The 20750-nt window shown below is 42.9% G+C and overlaps 1 protein-coding gene across 9 annotated transcripts in view; it reads left to right on the forward strand.

The window, feature by feature from the left end:
* The window catches only part of FOXP1 (forkhead box P1), a 383317-nt gene that overhangs the window by 338622 nt on the left and 23945 nt on the right, over positions 1–20750 (forward strand). For all 9 annotated transcript variants that reach the window (XM_029918730.1, XM_029918734.1, XM_029918735.1 and 6 more), the window contains 2 exons: positions 291–378; positions 13248–13331. In XM_029918730.1, coding sequence (XP_029774590.1) covers positions 291–378; positions 13248–13331 — 172 coding nt within the window. The remainder of the gene's footprint in view (positions 1–290; positions 379–13247; positions 13332–20750) is intronic.

Consider the following 20750-nt stretch of genomic DNA (forward strand, 5'->3'; position numbering starts at 1 on the left):
CCACCTGGCCTTAATTGCTTAAACTGTCTTTTATTTATGTGTAAATGGTTATCTGGAGATGCCCCGCAGAATTTCTTCCTGGAAGACTTGTACTGTGGCACGAACTGTGTGCTAGATCACGTGGGATGCCAGTGTTCAGTGGTGGGGATGGCAGAGGGCAGGCCATTCACGGAACAATTGTCCCCTGAGAACTAGACCCACTGCCTTGTTTTTGCTTAAACATCCTGGTAACTTATATTTTCCTTTTTGTTTCTCCATTTCACTTAATGATTTTCTATGTATTGTTGCAGACATCTCAACAGTGAGCATGCGCTGGACGATAGAAGTACAGCTCAATGTAGAGTACAAATGCAGGTTGTACAGCAATTAGAGCTACAGGTAAAACCAAATTTATTTTTAATATTACCTCAGTATCCCTCAAATTCCAAATTTCTGTAGTGTTCTGGAATGAGTTCCTGTGTACTCCTTATTGAATCCAAGGTCCAAAACCTGTTGTTGTCCTTTCTTTTCTTTTCTCTTTCACTCTTCGGGAAAGTTCACCTTCAGCTCCTTCTTCAGAGCTGCCACTCAGACGTCTCACAGTCCTGTGCGTCTCTGTGTATGCCGCGAACTCCCTGCTCCCTCTGTTAGCTTTCCATCTCTCGCTTCCCCTCCCTTATGTCTTCTCCTACAAGTGGAAAACGCTCTAAGTTAAAACCTTCGATTGTCTCTTGTTAACGTAAGCCCCCTAACTTGCTGTGATCGCTAACCTGGAGTTAGTCAGATGGGGGTGGGGGGGCGGGGGAGCTTGAGAGAGAATGGATGGGGACGGAAAGCACATGGGAGCATTAGCAAGCTGGGCTAGTACGCACGTACGCACGCGAGCATGCTGCCCGAAGTTAAGGTGAAAGCTGCATGTGGATTGATTCCTCCTGTTAACTTGTCCCTTTTTCCCTCCATCACTAAGAACAACGGAGAGTCCAGTGCACACAATTTAAATATATTAAATATGTACACACATACATACAAGCACGTATTGAGATATGTATAATATATGTTTTTCATGTATTTTATATATATATATACACATACACACACATATATAAGTAATCTTACTTTTGGCAGTTCATTGGACCACACTGACTGTATTTTGTGACTATAGAAAATAAACTTGTGCAGATTTTCCTGTGGATCACAGGACAGGATGAGGGACGGGGGGAATGCATTTTTAAATGTGGGTTCCACTTCTGATGTCACTTGTTGGTGAGCCACCATATTTTAACAATAATTCCATCCCTGGTATAATTAATAGAAAATTAGTTTCTAAAAGTAAAAATTGGGTCAGAAATGGAGATGATTAAAATGTACAATTGCAAAAGCCTGACCCTGCAAACCCCATTTATGCAACCGAGTTCCAAAATGCTTTTGAGTGCTTGATGACTCACTCCGGCTTCTTCCTCTGGCTGGTGTAGTGTAGGCAAGAGGTTAGCCGACTAGGGGAAATTAAAACAACGTTGTACATTATATGGTTACCAGCCATCAGAAAGCCTATTTTGTATGCAAGACAGCAATGTTGAGATATATGGAGAGCCCTAGGCTAAGTACAGAAGATAATTACATTTGGAATTTTACTGAGTTAAGTCATTTACAGCTTCAAATAGTTGCAGAGAAAAATCAGCCAAAACACACTTAAACTTTTTGTTGTGACTTTTCAGGTTAGAAAGGGTTTTTTTAAATTAGTTATCATCTTATATGACAAATTACATTTTTTAAGTTAGATGGTCTCAAAGGTTATTTTCTTTAGCTAGTTAATATTTTTCCATTCAGCCTACAAGATAAGAACTTATTAGAACAGTGGGATATTCATACAGGCAAAGGGCACATCATAAAATCCCCAAATTTTTGCGTAACTCTTCGGAAACATCTTTAAATTTAGCACATTTATTCAGAAGCAAAACAATAGTGTTATTTATCTCCCCACCAAAGCTCACTTCTGATTGATGTGGAGTGAGCCCTTCAAAAATTGGGTTCAGCAGAACAAACCATATGGCTGTTGCTACCTAAATCTTTACGTATTGGTGGTTATAAAATAATACAAGTTCCTGCATTTATTTAGTGGTTAAAATTCAATTCTTAATGTTGGCCTAGAATAAAGTGTTTCACAGAGTGCCTGAGTTTGTCCGGGTAAGTGTTCCAGAGTCCAGATTTGACTGTGGGGCCCTTATTCATTACTCAGAAACAGATGATCTACTTTATTCATTATTCCTCACTCTCCCCAAGAGCTGGCGAGAGAAGGAAAGGCATTAGACCATCAGTAAGTCAAAGTGGTGATCTCGCAGCAGCTTTCCTGTCGTTTTTTGGTGGGTGTGTCCTGGCCATGTTACAGCCGATTAGGAGGATTCTTGGATTATTTGTGAATTTCATTTATTCATAACTGTCCCTTCATCCTTCAGCCCTAAATCCATTTGAAGGCAGGGTTCTCAACTTGTGATAGGAATCAGAGAAGATCATCTGGCCGGAAGTCACGATGTGGTAGTTCCCTGTGATAGTCCTTGTAATATTTTTACTTGAGAGTTTGCTCTCATGGAGGAAGGGACGGGTTCCTTCTGAAGGGTTGGTTGCTTCATGGGTTGAGGGATTTGTGACAATGATAGACTACTGCTTGTCCAGAGCAGGAGTGGGCAAACTGCAGATCGTGAGCCAACTCCCAAGAGCCAAGAGAGGTTTTTACATTTTGAATAGTTTGGAGGGAGGAATCAAAAGAATAAATTATAGGAGATGCAGATTTCAGTGTCCATACGTAAGATTGTATTGGGGTGGCCACAATTTCATTGACAAGTTATCTGTGGCTGCTTTTGCACTGCAGCAGAATGGTTGAGTTAGTGCAACAGAGTCTCTGTGGCCTGCAGAGCTGGAAATACTTACTGTCTGGCGGATTCGCACGGAAGTATGCCAAACAGTCCCTGCTCAGGAGGTCTCAGAACAGCAGTTTGCATCCCACTATTAGCAGCTTTTTCCCTTAGGTTCTTGGCTACCAAAAGGTCGGCTAGCCCCTTCTTACCTCTTCCTTCTTTGAGTTAGTGTGCAAAACCATTCTAGTCACCACACGGGTCCAGTGTGCCCCGCTGCAGTTCACGTATAACAAGTATTTGTGAATCTTGGGCATCATGCAAAGTGGGCTGATGGATATTCATTCATTTATCCGTTTATCTACCAATTCATTTGGCAAACAGTACCCAGAGCCTATATGACATAATAGAAACCTTGCAGAAGCCAGTAAAGAGTACAACAATGAACAAAATGAATAAGGCTGCCCTCCTGGTTCTTACATTTTAGAGGAAAAGCAGGCTGTAAATAAGTTATTTTTCTAGTGGGAATGTCCACTCCTTGGGTAGTGCTAGCTGACACTGCTGGGTTCCTAAAAACATCAGAAACATGCTCAAAAGAGAGTTTCAGTGCTAGAGAGGGCCAAACCCAAATAGATTAGTTACTTTTCCAGCAGATGAAATATACAAGAAAATGCTAACAGCATGTTAGCAGTTAAAGACCCCTCACCCTGAGATAAAGCTGACAGGAGGGACAGTCTGGGACAAGATGACAATTATACTAGTAGCTATACTCATTGTGGGCTTCCCATGACTCTCATGTCCAGCATGTTTTTATTTGTGCTGTCACATTTGCCATTTCATGTACCCATGTCGGGAAATGTACTTTTTAATTGACTTAATGAACAGTTTCCATGTCCAGTGGACTTAAGGTATTGGGGAAACCAGGTCCCCGCAGAAGCAAGAATATGTTGAAGAGGTGTCCTTTTGCTCGAACGGCCTGTCTTTATTTCCTGTTGGCATCATCCCCCCACCCCACCGCCCCCGTTCTGTCAACAGCACACTAACGAATCATCTCTTCTAGAAGGGCTGCCTTGTATGTGACCAAGCCCTTGGCTACTTCTGTTTGCCTTAAGGAAGGCATTTTCTAGATCAGAAAATATGTGAACCTCCAGGTATCTCTCAAGTATATTACAGAATTACCATTTATTAACTTGAATCTGAAAAAGATTTGCACCACTTACCCCTTCAGGAAGGAGCACTAGAGTTTGGAACAGGTTCCCCAGGGTGTTCCCTGCACTGTAGTAGGAGCAGTCCTGCACCCCCTCCTCCCCAGACTCGCAAGGCCTTTGTGTACACAGCAGTCCTCAGGCCTCTGGTGTTTCTATCTGGGAGAGAAGTCACACGTGTGCCTCCATTAGAATAACAAACCCAATAAGTTCAAGTTGGGTCTTACATCATAGATCAGTGGAGGTTTATTATGACTACCCTAGAGCCTCACTGTGCCAGGATCCCACAAGAGAATTCTGGAGGGCATCGCCAGCCAGCACCAGACATGACCAAAGCTTATAAAAGCCCACTTTCGTGCTGTCCATTTCTAGCCTCCTGGATCTACACCCCAGAAACCATAACTCTGACCCCAAACCAAAGCCCTGTGTTTCCTACCTGTGATCAACCTCTCCTAAAGAATTAGATGAACAACAAAAACCCATTGTTAGTCTCAGGGGATCATGGCTTCCAACATTTCCTTTCTTGGTGCTGTCCATACAACACTCTACTTGAATCACATGAAAAGCCTGTTCGATTCCAATGTGGAGAATGAAGGCACCCAGGCAGAAATCAAGGTCATGGGCTCTGAAGTCTGACTTAGACCTATCCCATCAGCATTGTGTGTGATACATAGGTATTGTTTTCATTTTTGTGGGAAGCTACCAAAATCTATAGTGCCTGTTTCCCTGGTGGCGGACTCATTCTGTGGAGCTGGCTAACAGAGACAGTCTGGTTAATTCAGTTTTCATGTCCACCCAAACCCCATTACTGGTCTCAGAGGGGAGAGGGGTCAAAACGACATCTTAGTGGCCATTCCAAGCCTTTCTGACTACTTGTAACCCCATTTCATTATCAGAAAGACAGTTGTAATTTTACCAGGAAGCCCGACATTATAGAGAATTCATGTACACATACGCACCTGACAAAAGATGGACACCATAACAATCATTTGCGTGAAGGACATGACATTTTTGAGGCGAGGGAATGTATTTTAATATTTTATCTGGGTAGATGCTTTCTTTTGACCTACTCTCCTTGATGCTCTCCAGACAAGGGGAGAGTTTAGAACTGAGAAGGAAGATGTTCCCATAATCCATATGCATGGTCTTCCATAGGTCATGAAATGTACACACCCACATACACTGAGAAGACAGGAGCAGAAACACAGGATCTGGAACTCCGTTGAGATTAAACGTTACTCACCCCTACACCATGGGCAGGACTGTAAAGAAGTACCGAGGCTTCCTTGATGGCTGAGCACCAGCCATCGACCTGATAGATGTAGGGGTTTCAGTGTCATTATTCATCTAGTTATCTGGATTCCCTCAGGTAGGAGATGCTTAGGAATTGTCTCAACCATTAAGCTGTGGATGAGATAGCACAGAAGGTATCATAGTGGCTGGATAGGAATTCCATCTCAGGAAAGGGGAAAGGCATCTGATTAAACAGACAAGAAAACGTCTTCTGACGGATTTCCCTTTCATAGAAAGCTGAGACGGTCATGGTGTCAATCTGTGTTTCTGGCTTCATGTGTCAGTTGTGATGATCATGTGACCTTGGCTCCTTTGTCAGCACATCCTCTCTGGCATACGAAGGCGGGTTTGGAATGAAGGAAAAAAGGAGCCATGGAAATACAGTGTTTCCTCCTGTCTGCAACTCAACAGGAGTCAGGAGATGGGTCTCAAGACGGGCTTCCTACAGTCCCTCAGCCTGTAGACCCTTTAACGTGAATGTCGAAAGCCCCCATGGGGAAAGGGAGCCATCCAAACCAACGGGGACGATCGGCCTGGCACTGGCAGGAGATGGGGGTGGAGGGGTGGGACCATTTTTCCTTAATAATTTGATTCCATCCAGTCACTATTGATCAAGCACTTACTGTATTCTGCGCACTGGATCCAGAGGAGCAAGGCAGGCCCTCCTTTCCTGTGAAGTGTGGCCAGGCTGGCTGGGAAGACTAGCATGTCTCTAACTCCACACTGCACAGACTTTATAAGAGGAAGCATGGGAGGCCTTGTGGAGGGGACACAGGAAAGGTGAGTGGCAAGTATATTCCAGGCCAAGAGAGCCATGTAAGGGTTTGCTTTGATTGTAGTGTGAGGGAGGAGAGTGGAAGAATCTGTGTCCATTCTTAAATCCATCCGTCTGTCCCCCAGAAGTAGAGTGGCCAGCCCTCACTGTGTGCTTGCCTGGGACTGAGGATTTCCAGTCTCCGAACTGGGAAAGTCCCTGGCAAAGTGGAAGGAGTTGTTCCTCCTGATGATCACTTTGATTCCCTTGGCTTTGGAAGTGATCTGGACAAGCCTCATGTTCTACTTTTAATTTATAGAGGACTGGGGAAACCATTTGAAAGGGTATCTATTAAGTTGCTACCATATGCCAGAGCACTGCCCTAGGGGCTTCATACCCCTAATTTCATTAAATCCTCACAACCCCCTTGTGAGTAGATACTGCTTCATTTCCTCAATCCTAAAATTTGGGTTTTTAAAAAAATTTTAAACATATATTTATTATTGAGAGAGCATGAGCCGGGGAGGGGCGGAGAGGGGGAGACACAGAATCCAAGGCAGGCTCCAGGCTCTGAGCTGTCAGCACAGGGCCCAATGTGAGTCTTGAACTCAAGAACCATGAGGTCATGACCTGGGCCAAAGTCAGACGCTTAGCGGACTGAGCCACTGGGGTTTTTTTTTTTTTTTAAAGGAAAAATAGAACATATGGAAATCAGTGTATATCATACATCTAATGAGCAATGAGTCCGTACCATTACCTCTGCCATTTCTTCTCCTTTGAAAAGGCATTACTAAATCAATAATTACCTTAACAATTATTGGCTCTTCAAGTCAAAGAAATAATTCTCTGTGGTCTCTCCTCTTATGGATGAAGAAACTGAAGTTGAGAAGATCTCATTAACTTGTTCAAAGCCAATGGCAAATGATGGGCAACGCCCAAGATTCTGGCCCAGCCTGTGTAGCCTGTGCCTCTTTTTATAGCAACTGCTGCCCTGCCCTTTCCATGCAGGGTCATCATGGCCCAGTGAGGTTCTGTGTATACACCCCCGGCGTTGCAGATGACTGGTTTTAAAACTTCGCTTTGTGAGGCCATGCCTTTCTCTGCCTCTTGAAGCTCCCTCCTCAGCAATCCGTGGCATTTGGGCAAGGCTAGAGCTGAGTGACACAGGAATCACTGGGAAGTTTTGTAAATCATCTACACCAATAACTGTAAGCTCCAAGAAAACGTCAGCAGGGAGAAAAGTGTGTGAGTTTCAATAGCAGAGGGAGACATTAAGCCTAACACAAATCACTTACTGCAGGGACTTTACATGTGATTACGGTACCATTCGCGGTGCTGTTTGTAATCACACTAGCTTCCTGGACTTTGGCAAATATATTATCTGTAATGTGTCCCCCCCCCCCCCCGCCCCTTTGGACCTTTCTAACACCATTCAAGGCATACTCCGAACAGTTTGTCACAGCAGTGGCCTCACAGAGCCTCAGGACTCTTCCTAAGTAAGCTCAGAGCCTGTGGGGAAAAAGTCCTAATGGCATCATAGCTGCGTATTGTCCCTGCTTTGTGACTGGAGCCAAGAAAAAGAGGAGAGAGTCTCTGAGTTTCTCACTTCCACGTCCCTCTTTGAAAACCAAGACACTTATTTTTCATAATTTAAAATCCTGCTTAACTCTGGGAGCATTAGAATTCCTAGACTATGACTTGAGTATTAGTGTGCGTCTGCTTTAAATGTCAAGAGAGTCTTTAATAATAACACGTAAGGAATGTTAAGATGGTGACAGAGTACAATAAAAGTAGGGAAATTCTTCCATTGGGGTGAAATGAGCCATAGGTTCCCTACCACCTGAGAGCTGCAGTTGTGTTAAAGAAATCACTTACAAGTTTTCACTGGTGCCGAGTTTTGAAGGCACAGGAATGACCATCGTTTGATAAAGTGGGTCAAAAATAACTATTTGGTCAATACTCGGGCAGAAGACTTTGATTTTTCTTCCTTCCACATCGCTGTTGCGTTTGGTTTTTTCCTTGTTTGTCTTCTTTTGATCATACGTACTTTCAAGACCCATGAAACTGGATGCACGCTGCCTCGCTCAGGTCTGTTTGAATCATCATTGTGTATAAAATTAGCCAGCCGCTGTTAAGGCATACCCAGACCACGGAAGAGAGTCCTGTCTCCCAGACGTACTGCGTCAAACCCAGACAAGTGGGGCCCTTGTTAAAACTTCTACTCCCACGCCCCCTTGCTTGGCAAGTTTGGGTGAGACCCCAGTCAGTTAAATGGGGGTCGTCATTGTATGGGAATAATGCCAACTTGCTCCTGAGTTGAGAGCCCGCTGAGACCCCTTGCCCCCCCCCCCAACCCCGGGGATTCTGTGTTGGTTGCTCGGCCCAGGGGGTGAGAAGAGTGGCAGAGATCTGTGCTGTCGCTTAGCATCCCATCCCAGGTGCTTTTGACGGACACCCCAGAGTGGGAAGTTCCAACGAGGCATCCTATGACGGATTGTAGTCTTACTCCTGCCCCTTCCTGGCTCCATGATGTTGGGTAGGTTCACCCTTTGAGCCTTAGTTTCCTCACGTGTAAAACGTAAGAGTAGAACTAGAGGGCCTGAAATAAGCCACAACAAAGATTTTGCTTCTTTGAAATCCAGTGAGTGACTCAGTCCCTTCCTCTCATACGTCCTTGATAATTCTAGCATTTTTACACATCCAGAATCCTTCATTTATTTCAGATTTTGTTTCTTACAAGTGAGAACCGCCAAATTGGGCTTAAAATGATTAGTCCTCCAGACAACATATAAAGTGATTATGTTAAATGAACCTAAAACCCTGTTCCCTTTTCTCTGCTGAAAGAATGAGTTTAATCTCCATAGTTTTTATCTTTGAAGATGTTGAACGGGGCCCCTAGCCTTTGGCGGCGATCAGTGTGTCCGAGCAGCACCCACGGTCCAGTCGTTCACGGCCTGGGCTGTCTGAAACCCAGTTTGAGGCCGTGGCTCATAGAAGAGGGGATGACCTGTGTCAGCCCTGGGGGAAAAAGCGTTTGCTTAGGATGAGGGAAAGACGCAGCGAGAGCCGAGGAAATCAGTCTGTAAGCAATGGGCTTCATCTTTCCCACACTTTTGTCCCGTTCTTCAAAACCCCAAAATTCCTCCCCCACTGAGGCCAGCTTCACACTCTGGAGAGCTCGGGTTGCGGTGGCCCAGCTTCCAAGCATAGGCCCGACCAGCGGAAGTCTAACTGGGCTAAAACAATTTCACTTTCACGTAAAGAAAGTTAGGTATTTTCGAGCCTTCGTGAAGCACTAGACTCCATGTAAGCTTGTTATGTGCAAGAACTTATGCTCAAAACAACCCTTCAGAGTTCAGAGATTATTATTCCATATTTAGAAGAAGAAGAAACTAAATTCTTAAAAAGGTTACATAATGTGCTCAGTCGCAGAGCCAGAATTTGAATCCAGCATAGTCTGATTATAGTACCTACGTCCTTCATCCATTTTCACCGTGCTGTCTCGCTACAGAATTGGGGAACAGCCCGCTAATAAGCTTTGCACCAGCAGCTCCTGTCAGTGTGCGGCCCCTTGGCTTTCCTCTTAAACCAGATTCCCCTCCTTTACCCACCAGCAAAGCTCTCTGAGAGTACTTCTTTTCTGATAGTACAACATAAAAAAATTGTTTTAATTTGCCAACCAAATTTTTAGTGGACCTTTGGAGTAAGTTTCTCATCGTCCTTCTCTTTGCTTTTCATGGGATTCAGTTTATGAGGGAATGCTGGAATATATACTTGGCAACATTAAATGTTTGTATTGTCATATTGTAATAATAAAGGATGCCGTGAAAATTGATGGGGATGCTGACTGACCTCATGGAATGAAGGCATAAAAAGTAATAATCTGAAAGCTTTCTGAAGGGCCTGTGTATTAAAAATGCAAGGCAGCCCCTGTGGAGAGAGGATGTGGTTTCAATAGGTGTGAATGTTTAGCCTTTTTGCCTAAAATAACAAAAAGTGAATTTGGCAGGGTTTTTTTTTTTTTTTTATTTAATTGTTCAAAAGGATTTGTGTTGGAGTTAGAGTTGTAACTGATAGTAAAAACCAAGAACCCATCCAAGAATATGTTATATGCGAGTTTTCACTAATCAGATAAAAACAGAAACTGGGATTTTTGCTGTTTTTCCTGTAACTTTGCCCGTCTTTTATAATCAAGCAGAGCTAGGACGGCAGACTTGAGTTTGAGGCAAAACAAGGAGCCTGGGTAATTCTCAAAATGGACAGTGAATTCTGAGTGATCTTCTCCTGGAAAAGTGAGAAGATGTCTCCCTTGGCAGTGACCTCTGGGGTTATGGATGTGGCTGTGTGTACAAACCCTGGATATGTGTTTGCGACACGACGTCACTACGTTTGAGCAGTGGAAGGTCAGCACGTTAGCCATCTGGGTGGAATACAGAGGTGGGGGTTCCTTTTGATGCTGGGACTTTGGATTCCCTTCTACTTAGTCTCGGTAATTGCTACATCAACAGTGTTTACCCCTAAATTAAGTCACATTTCATATTCATTGGACTCTTAAGTAAATATAACCTCTCACCCTTTTCATTTGTAATGTTCAGTATGGCAGAAACTTGTTTGGAAAACGATTAATACATACATGCTTTCGTTCCTTCTTGCCTCATGATAACTTTTAAGATGAAACATTTTTTTAAATCTAAGAATATTTTGGTTCTAACATCTAAATACTTAAAACACATATTAAAAAACCAACTGTAGAAAAATGATATTGCTAACAATTTAATTGTTCTAACTGAGCCACTTGGGAAAACTAAATTCCTTTAGCATTATGTGTTCAGAGCATCTTTGAGTTTGGCTGTTCAATAACTTACTAAAGAACAGAGGGTGAACAACATAAAGTAGCTCCTAATATGGTGTCATTTTCATTTCCTGTTTGTGGAAAGATAAATGCTAACACTGTAAGGCTTTTTCCTTCTTCTTAATTTATTCCTCCCTGCACCACAAGGGAATAAAAAGGAAAAAAAAATCAAATGTGATATGGCTTGAGACTGAGTCATCCAGTTAAGATAAGCCGGAAGCTTTTTCTCTTGCTTTTGTGTCTTTTCCCTTCATTCTGTCTTTGCCCAAATGCTGAAACACTCCTTTCCCTCAGAAAACACCTTTATTTTTAAAACGTCTTCTTTGACTTTAATTTTGGAAAAATTTAGCTTACAAAAAATCGGTATTTTTTTTCTTTTTTGAGAATTTATTTTTAAATAATCTCTACCCTGCCCTGGGGCTCAGACTCACAACTCCAAGATCAAGAGTCACTTGCTCTACCAAGCGATCCAGTCAGACGGCCCCCAAAATGGACATTTCAAAGATTTAAGGTTCATTATGTGACACAGAAGAAATGAGTCCCTCCCCTGTTCAAAGGCATTATTTTGTATAAGTGGTCTATAAAAGTGCTGATCTAAGTAAGACTCTCTCTCCATCCTCGCTCTCGCTCTTTCTCTCCCTCCTCACCGCCCCCCCCCCCGTCACTAATTCATTCATCACATCGACATTTCCACAAAATTCACAGCCCTTCTCTTAACTATACCTTTATCTTTTGGAAATATACTTCCCACTTACTTCATAGATGTAACTGTTATCATGTCTGCTATTTTTGCCCAGAGCATCTTTGCCATAGATGTCTTTGCTGCAATGATTTTTTTACCACAGAACTAATTGTCCTAAAGCAATTTTGTCCTCAGAGATTAAAAAAAAAAAAGTAACTGGTTGACAATTTGGTTTGACACTTCGGTTTCATTTTTCCACCAACAAAGTACTTCCATTTTTACATTATATAAATCTTAACCCTCATGCTGGGGTGTACCATGGCACAGAGTTTTCAGCCCCCGTCTCGCATAGAACTTTGAAACATCTGTCAGTAGACATGTGACCGTATGCGGAGCACAAACAACAGTGGAGAAGGCTTTCACGACACAGCACAGAGCTCAGTTACAAACATATATTCAAGTATTTGGAAACTCTTGCCTCTTGCAATGAAGGAAGAAATTTTATCGATTAAAAAAAAAATGCAGTGCCAAACGATGAATCAAAGCAACAAAAAAATGTAAGAATTTGAAGCTAAGTGAAATGCCAAGGTACAATCCACAAAAGAAAATTCGTTGTGTTATTATTGCCACCATCTCCACTCTATCTTCTGAATATGTCCAAGTATTTTTTTTAGTTCACAGGAGAATCCTTTTCATTTTGTTACTCATTTTTTTTATGTTTCCTTATGTCCTTCTACACAAGCATCCCTCTTTAATTTGTCATGATTTTATCCTTTATGGTAAAATTGTCCTCTGGACCATCAGTTGTGTGGCCAAAATGCTTGGGGCAAAGACACTTAGGGCAAAACTGTGTAGAATCAATTATTTTATGTCCCCTGTGCCCAGCTGTCCTAAAGTATCAAAAACCTATCCTCATGTTAAAACAGTTCAAGGCAAGCATAAAGAGGGTAGCACGTAGTAAGTAGTATTTGATTAAAAACTTGGGTGCCTCCAGAAGCTAATGATCTGTCTAATGAGAAGACTTAAATTTTTGCTAAGGTGAAACTAACACATAGTAGGTAGTCACCTAGTGAGTAAATGAATAATTAAGCTTATTCTCCATTCCTTTGAACACAAGCCCTTGTCTTCCCTTGTAGCCCTGTGCCTGCCCCACTAATATTGCTTAGCAGCACTGTGCTAATCTATGCCTGCCTGTTAAGAAAGGTGAAGTTAATTTTGCATCAATGTCCCCGTGTGTCTAAGAGCTTTTCCACAACCACAAAAGATGAATTTATTAGTTTTAGCTACCTAGCGCGTTTTCCTTAGGCTTCCTCATGAATAAGATTGGCTAATAGGCATGATTCACCATTTTGTCTTTTAGCTGTCTGTGTTACACGGGACTCCTTGGTGCCAGCAGGTCTAGAACTTCCTAGTTAAAAGCTAATGCATCTTGTGTTGAGAAATCTCACACTGACACCTCCAGTTACTTCGAGTTTGGCAATGATTGCGTAGATTTCAAAACGATTAAGCAATGAGAAAGATTTTGTCATGTGCAATGGCGCTATAGTTTAATTTGGAATATGTATCCTTTTGGATGTTAAAATAGTAATGCATCTGTATTCAGAGAAATAACAGAGCATTTCCTTCCTACTAGCTTGCAAAAGACAAAGAGCGTCTGCAAGCCATGATGACCCATCTGCACGTGAAGTCTACGGAACCCAAAGCCGCCCCTCAGCCCGTAAGTACTGAGCTACATCAGGGAAACTCCGCAGTTGTTCTTCGCTGCTGCCCCACCCCTAAGCATAGGAGGCAGGAAAACCTTCTCTGGCAACTGGTGACACTGAAGGACATAAGTCAATGGAGGGTTCCTGGTGACCTTTCATGAAGAGGGCAGTGTGCAAGGCATTTAAGAACGTAGATGAGTCAGACGGTCCTTGGCCATGAGGCCCAACAACTAGCTCTTCGGGACATGATTGGTGCTCTACCAGGGTACGAACATATATGATGATAGGTCCCTGGGAGGGGTCAGAGTCTTTCTAAATTGTGTGAACCCAGAAAGAAGACAGCCAGACCATGGAGTCAGAAGAAGGCATGTCAGCCTGCGTTAGCCAAGAGACAGCAGGTATGTGAAAGGGAGGGAGGGCCGGTCCAGTCTGTCACAGAGAAAAGAAATAAGAAATAGGAAGCACACTGTTGGAATGGTTGAAAGCTAAAATTGTGGAGGGCATCTAATGGTTATTAGAGAGTTAGAAGTGAATAGTACCCTTTTGCAGTTAGGAGATCCAACGTGGTACATTGAAATTACATTTAACTTTTAGGAATCTCCTGTTTCTTGCCTTGTTTCCTTTTCCTTCACCTTGACGAGTGCCTTCCTAGCACAGACAATTAATATCTAAGCAGAAGGATGATTTCTAAACCCCTGATCCTGTCTTGGGCTTCACTCTTTGCTATAAATTGATCTCTTTAACAGTTGTATTTCTCATAGTCTTTTATTTCTAAAAATCCCCTTAGTAGCTTCTACTGATTATTCAAAATGGAGAGAGTGCTTTGCTTCTTGATTTTTAAGATTTGTAAAATTTAAAGGTACACTGCCTTTATTTGATTTTGCTTGGAGTCACTGTGTGAAAATTAATTGAGCGTTGACAATCTATAGTTAGTACCAGCAATTTTAATCAATATGCAATGATGCAGCGTAATGGCAAAGTATTGGTTTATCTGTTTTGACTGATTTTTTTCTATAAATAAAGCAAACACACACCCATATATGTATGATTTATGATGATAGAAATAAAACGGAGTCAGACTATTAACCCAGCAAATATGGTAGCCTGCCAAGCTGCAGTTGGCAGACAAAATTAATGTCTGAAACAGAACACATTACTGAGATATAGGACATAAAATCATTAAACACTTTGCACATCCATTTTTACTAGGAAAGAGCCCTTAGTTTCCATGTGTTTTGCACTAAATGGCTGTAGGACTGAATGTGTAGGCTACCAAGAAAAAAGGGACACAGAAAAACCTAGGCCGTTCGGTATGAGGGAATGAGTGGTCACCTGTGCCACTTGTGCTGATGTTATCAACGCCTCCTTGTAATGCTAGGAGCCCAGCTAAGGAAGTTGGTAAGACCCGGAAATGACTTGTTGGGTTTCTCCAGTGGGCACGCCAATCCATGGCCTTTGGAACTCTCTTATAGTCTTCATGTGGTTTGGTTTGGAATGGCTTTTTCCCAGGAGGAAGGGTATGGGTCTTTAAACTTGGTAATAGGGGAGAGAATGGGATTTCCCCCTCTTTCCTCCATGGATTCAAAGCAATGATAGAATAATATTTGGACCTGGGACTCTGGGAGGGACTCATTTAGTATCATGGGGCTCCTTGGGAGGAGGAGGGATAAAAGTAGAGAAAGATTTGTGAAACCTCATGGGGTACTCCGTGAGGACTGGGGCTGGATGTTGGCAGAGCGCACCCTATAGGTAAGCCTGCCTAGGCCACCAAAGGACCCTTGGGAATCTCCAGGAAGGACCAGTGTGAAGCAGCCAGTAAACAGGGAAAAGCAATCCCAGGGGAAATGCACTGGGGAGGAAGGTTTGTCTTGATTAGTATTTAAAAAAAAATGTTTTACATTCTAGAAAATTATAACTTTGAAGGGGACCTCCTACTAAATTTATTTTTAACTGTTCTATTGAAAATTCTCTACCACTAGTCAACATTATCTCTTAGTAGCTCAGCACAGTATTTCTTTATTAAAAGAAATAGGCACGAATATTTTTGACTGAAAAATTAATAGCTTTTGAATTCATACACAGCAGGTTTTCTTTTGCAAAGAAGTCCAATATCGCTGCACAGCACTTCTATAACCATTTATTTAGTGTCCAAGTCAAACCTTTGACAGCTAGAGCAGCGCTACAAGCCAATATAAAGAACTCCAAGATGTAAACCAACAATAGGCCGTCTGTGTGAGGTTTGCCATTGTCAAATACATAGATTGTTTGGATTAGTTTATGTAAATGTACTGTTGTATTACCCTTTGGGAAAAAAAAAGATCACATTTGTGTATGAAAAGTGGTTCCCTTCACAGGCAGCATTATAAATTCCTTATCCTTTAACTTACATGTAAGAAGTAAAAATTGGTGCCTGACAAGCAGATATTGTGTGACACTCTGTTGCCGGAGTGAACCTGCCTTCTTTTCATTTATTGGAAAATAGAAAATTTTATTACAGATACCATCTTATAAATCAGGAATTATTAAAATACGTATAGGTAAGGCATTGGGAAATTAATTATAAAAGGTAGACGTGTGGTGTTCTGCATAGATTTCTCACTTCCTTGCCAAAAAGGGGGTGGGCACTGGGGGAAAGGCACAGGCATTTCACAGACCCTTGATTCTTTCAACTTGAGGGATATGGAGCTATCTGATGATCGACTCCAAGGAGCAAAATATCCCTTTTCCCTGCAATTAATTTATTCCACCTTAAATAATAGAATGCACCGTGTATCCTTCTAGAATCTTTGACTTGAAATAAGCAGCCATCAGGATTCAGATCTAACCATAGATGGGGACTTTCATGTTACAGCCTTGCCAGTAAGTTGACGAAGTTTTTTTTTTCTTTTTCCCATTTCTCTTTAAAAGGAACTTCATGTTTATTTTAAAATTCTTAGTCACTAAGTGATAGAATGCTTTGCTGTAAACGTTGCTTTTCACTGAATGCCATTTGGGTGGTAAGTGTCATTTGCTGTATCCAGTCATCCAACCAGTCCCTGTTTCCCTGCATCACAGAAACTGCCAGAACCTTCTTGGATTGTTCTTCAGCTTAACAGACATGTTCCCTGGACCCTGTGGTGGGGCTCATCTTCCCAGGCGGGGAGTTGGAGGAGATGCTCCTCTCCGGACAGTCTCGGGTGTTGAGGCCTGGCTGTAGGCCCATCCCACCCCGGGGTGCGCGTAGGTGAGCTAGAGGAGGCCTTCCCAGCCTGCCTCCTCCTGCTTGGCCCTGAAGTTCTTTACACCGAAGAACTTTCCTTTAGTAATTATACCCAGGACTCGCCGGGCATGTTATTTTGGGAAAAGGAATGCCTACATTTAGAAGTCAAGCTACTTTTCAACAAGTATTTATGAAGTAAGCTACTCAAAACATAGGCCCCGTCCCTGCCCCTGAGGTGTTTGGAGCCTCGTAGGACGGACGACTGGCCACGCGCCCTCCCTGCACGAGCGGCCTGCCGCGGGGACGAGGGGGCTTCCGGGAGAACCGGCGTCTGAGATGGAAAGGGGTCCCGTCTGTGAGTCTCTGCTTGGGTTCAGAGTAGGGCGCGTGTCTGTGAGGAAGGCGTGCCACGGGAGCCGGGTGGAGGAAGCCGAGGGCCAGCCAGCATCAGATAAACTAAGCTTTCCATTTTTGAATTTATTTGTCAGTTTCTGGTTTTATGAAGCCTGGGCCCTGCATGGAAAAGGATATGTCAGGAGTTTCCCAGAGCGGCCGTAGGTTCTAGCAATTGGGTAGGCACAGCGGGAAAAGCCTTTCTTGACATGAGTTTTAAAAGATTCTTCTCCTTCCCATGTGAAGAGAAGCAAAAAATCAGACAGTAGTAAACGATCCTAATGATCGCCTAATGATGGCTATTCTTTTGTTCCAGACTCAGTAACAGTCTCAAAGTGAACACCAGAGTGTACTGCTTGAGGGTTCATGTCTCCACGCTCACTCCATGGAGCTGTTTCCTTGGAGGGAAGCATAACTCAGGGGACAAAACAGGAACAACACAAAGAAGCATGTCTGTGTTAGGACTTTAAGTTGTTAAGGACTTTTTTTTTTTTTTTAAGACTTCCCTATCATGATGTCAGGCGAATCCTGTAAGTCATATTTTATAATACTGAGGACACAGGGTCGCGTTACTCCAGGGTATTCCTGCACACCAGAGGACAACTCCTGACCCTGGAAAAACCACATTCCTTCAGATTTGGTGGGCACGTAATTATAGCGTAGGTACTATATCCCTCTTTATGAAAATGCGACAGAACGCTTACAGGAACTTGGATATTTGAAGCAAAATGCAGTATTACATTTTTACTTTTTACACATTCTCTTTTCCTCCAACCATAGCAATTAGGACTGTTTTGAAATGGAAACCAAGTGTCCCCTACCCCCAGCTCAAAAAGGGTCTTTTAACTCTTGGAGAAATGGCTGATCCCCTGGGCTGCTTAAGGCCTTGCTTTAGGGCTAGAGAAACAATATTAGCCCTACAAAATTCTGTAGCCCAACACACACAAGCTATTTTTATATACGGTTTCTCATGAAGCCCTCCCCGCCCCTCCTCACCCCTCCCCACCTCTGTAGCGTCACTTTCTCCTTCACTGCCCTCTGCCAGCGCCTGGCCCAGTGCAGTAGCAGAGACACCAAACCAGAGGCCCCCCCTGCCGTGTCCCAGCCTCCCCACGGACGCCCCTCAGGCCTCCGGAAGGCCAGCCAGCCGTTCAGGTCTAGAAACGCCAAGCAGTTAAAGCAGGCCTCGAGCCCGCTCAGGGCAGTCAAACAAGAGCAGAAAAACGAGTTCTGTGAGCCTCAAAGTCCCTACTAAGCAGCTAGGTCCCCGGGTGTTTGGGTTTCAGGTCTGTCTTTTGTTCTCAGACTCTGTTTTCATGTGAGGCAAGAGCACAAACAAAAATAAAAATGAGTTCTTATGGGAATACTTACGACAAGTCTGTTTCTGTCCAGGGTTTACATCAGCGGTTTGTTTATTTTTTAAAAATGTGAGTGACTCATCATCTTTAAAAGAAGAGAGGAGGTTACTGTTGAAAAACTCGAGATTAATCTCTGAGAAAAGGGCTCAGCCGAGTATCAGGCAGCTGACACAGTTCCCGTCTGGAGTGGGTAAGCTTCCCAGGATAGTCCTTGTGGAAGGAGCTGAGGGGGGAGCCGGTGGTCAAGGGCCCACGTGCATGTAAAACAGAAAACCCCAAAAGAAAACCCTACAGCAAGTTGAAGTGACGTAAGAATTGAACTTCTGGCCAGACCCTCACAGCGACTATCTCTGCCGAAGTCATCACATGACGGAAACTTGCCATGTAGAAAATATGAGAGTTACTAACTTTTCTAAACATAGCAACTTCGTTTGAAATAGAAAATGGACACAATAAGAAAAATAGGAAAAGAAACCCTCCCGGCCGCCCAGTCGGGTCCCTTCCTGCTCCACACCCTGGGAAAAAAAAAAAACCCAAAAATTATCTCTAAAACCTTAACTACGATCAGAAACATGAAGCACATATGCTTTCATTTCTAATTGATGATTATATTAAGATTTAATAGTTTACAATTAAGATGACTATTTCAAGATTATAGCAAAACCCACACCAATCCCGATTTGCTCTTCTGTTCTAAGGCTGTAATTAATTTCTTTTTTTTTTTTGGTGTGTGTATGTGTGTGTCCACTGTTTTCAGACAGACTTTAATTAAAAGAGTGGGTTTGGTTTGAACACAGAGCCTGTTTTGAATCCTTCCCCTGCTCCATGTTCCCTCTCCCTCGTGACCTTCCTCCCCGAAGATGGTTTCTCCTCAAGACAAGCATGTGATCATCAAACAAAAGTTTAAAAGTTAACAAACTTCTATAGCAGTTGACAAGGTTGACATTTCATTAACTTGTTGGTTCAGCCTTCAAATGATTTCACCCGGCAAAGCACCCCCTCTTCGGGGTTTACAGCTTTTTTGTTCTTCCTTCCCTCACAGACTACAGTCATGTTTAATTTGGAATCTGGGCTCCTTTGGCAAATTAGCAATTAGAACAATTTTGTGGGAATATGTATATATGTCATTAGTTTTCCTGCAAATTAATAGCAAGGGCAGAGGTCAGGCAGAAATTTTCCACTTGACTGCCGTTCTTCTATTGAGACTTGGCACTTGGTTGTGGAATGGCCACAGCTGCTCTTAGCCACCCTCTTCCTGTAGGAACTGTCTTTTAATTAGTTTACCTCACAGCCATCATTACAAATATTACTGCCTCCCCTCCTCGAAGTGAAATTACTGTTTCTACAAAAATATTCCAGTGACATCTTGCACCACCGCACATTGGTGGTGGGGTCACTCGAATGCAGCATTTAATCATTAGATCACCTCCATCCACGTCTCCTAATTAGAACCCTTCCAATACATTTTTATCTGGTAATTAGCTGAGATTGGCTGCTTCCTCCGTGGCTTATTAGAGACAGCCCAGCAGTGGGTGTGAATCACGGTGTCATTTGTCAAGCCTGGTAAGCTCCCTCTCTGCTCTCTTCTGGCTTCGTGTTTATTCCCATTTGCTACCTGTGTCCAAAAGCCTCCAAAAATGCGACTGTGTGTTTCTTTATGGACTGTGCTCACCCCAGAGGGATTTTATTTTGCACTGTTGCTTTTTGGTACAAACAGTCCAGGTGTTTAGACCTTTGGTAAAAGCTACAGATGTCCCGATTCTGTTCACATTTTATGATGCGGAACCGTGTGACTTGTCTGACCTACATGGGCAGCTGGAGATGGATTTGTACTTGCTGAATGTTTACGTGAGTTTTGATTGTTTAGAGTGTAGTGGACTTGGTACCCTTCCTCACAAAATGAGAAAGGAGCAGGCACACTTCTCGAGGCCGTTGTGTTTGATTTTAATTACGTGTTTCCGAAAATGCCGGTGTTTAGGGGTACTGTTCGTAAATGGAAAAGAAAAGCCGAAAAGTAGAGTTAGTCCTCAGAATCGCTTTGTGGTGGTTAGGCACACTTTCCTTTGACCAGCGTCTGTATTTGATGGTAGGTTCTTCAGGGGCAGCAATTAAATGTTCTGTCCCTGTTTTTGTCTTTTCTGTTTCAGATGCCTTCTATTTGCTCAGTGATATTTATTGAATGTCATTTATAGGCAGGGATTAAAGCTATTCACTGACTCTTTTCCAAAAATAAGTATACAGAGAACAGAAACAGGCTTGTGTTTATTTTTCCCATTAACTGGACCTGGCGTTACAAGCGTGTGTGTGGCTTTGGTTCAGGTTCAGAATAGAGGCAAGGGATTTAATTGATCATGAGCCTCAGTTTGCTTATCTGTAAAATGTGACTAATAACATCTCGCTTACTAGTGATGGTATGAGACTTGAGTGAAACTGCGCAGTGCCAGGTGATTTACAGCATGGTTTCTACGGACGGCAGCCATGAC

Source organism: Suricata suricatta, chromosome 12, assembly GCF_006229205.1.
Source record: "Suricata suricatta isolate VVHF042 chromosome 12, meerkat_22Aug2017_6uvM2_HiC, whole genome shotgun sequence".
NCBI lineage: Eukaryota > Metazoa > Chordata > Mammalia > Carnivora > Herpestidae > Suricata > Suricata suricatta.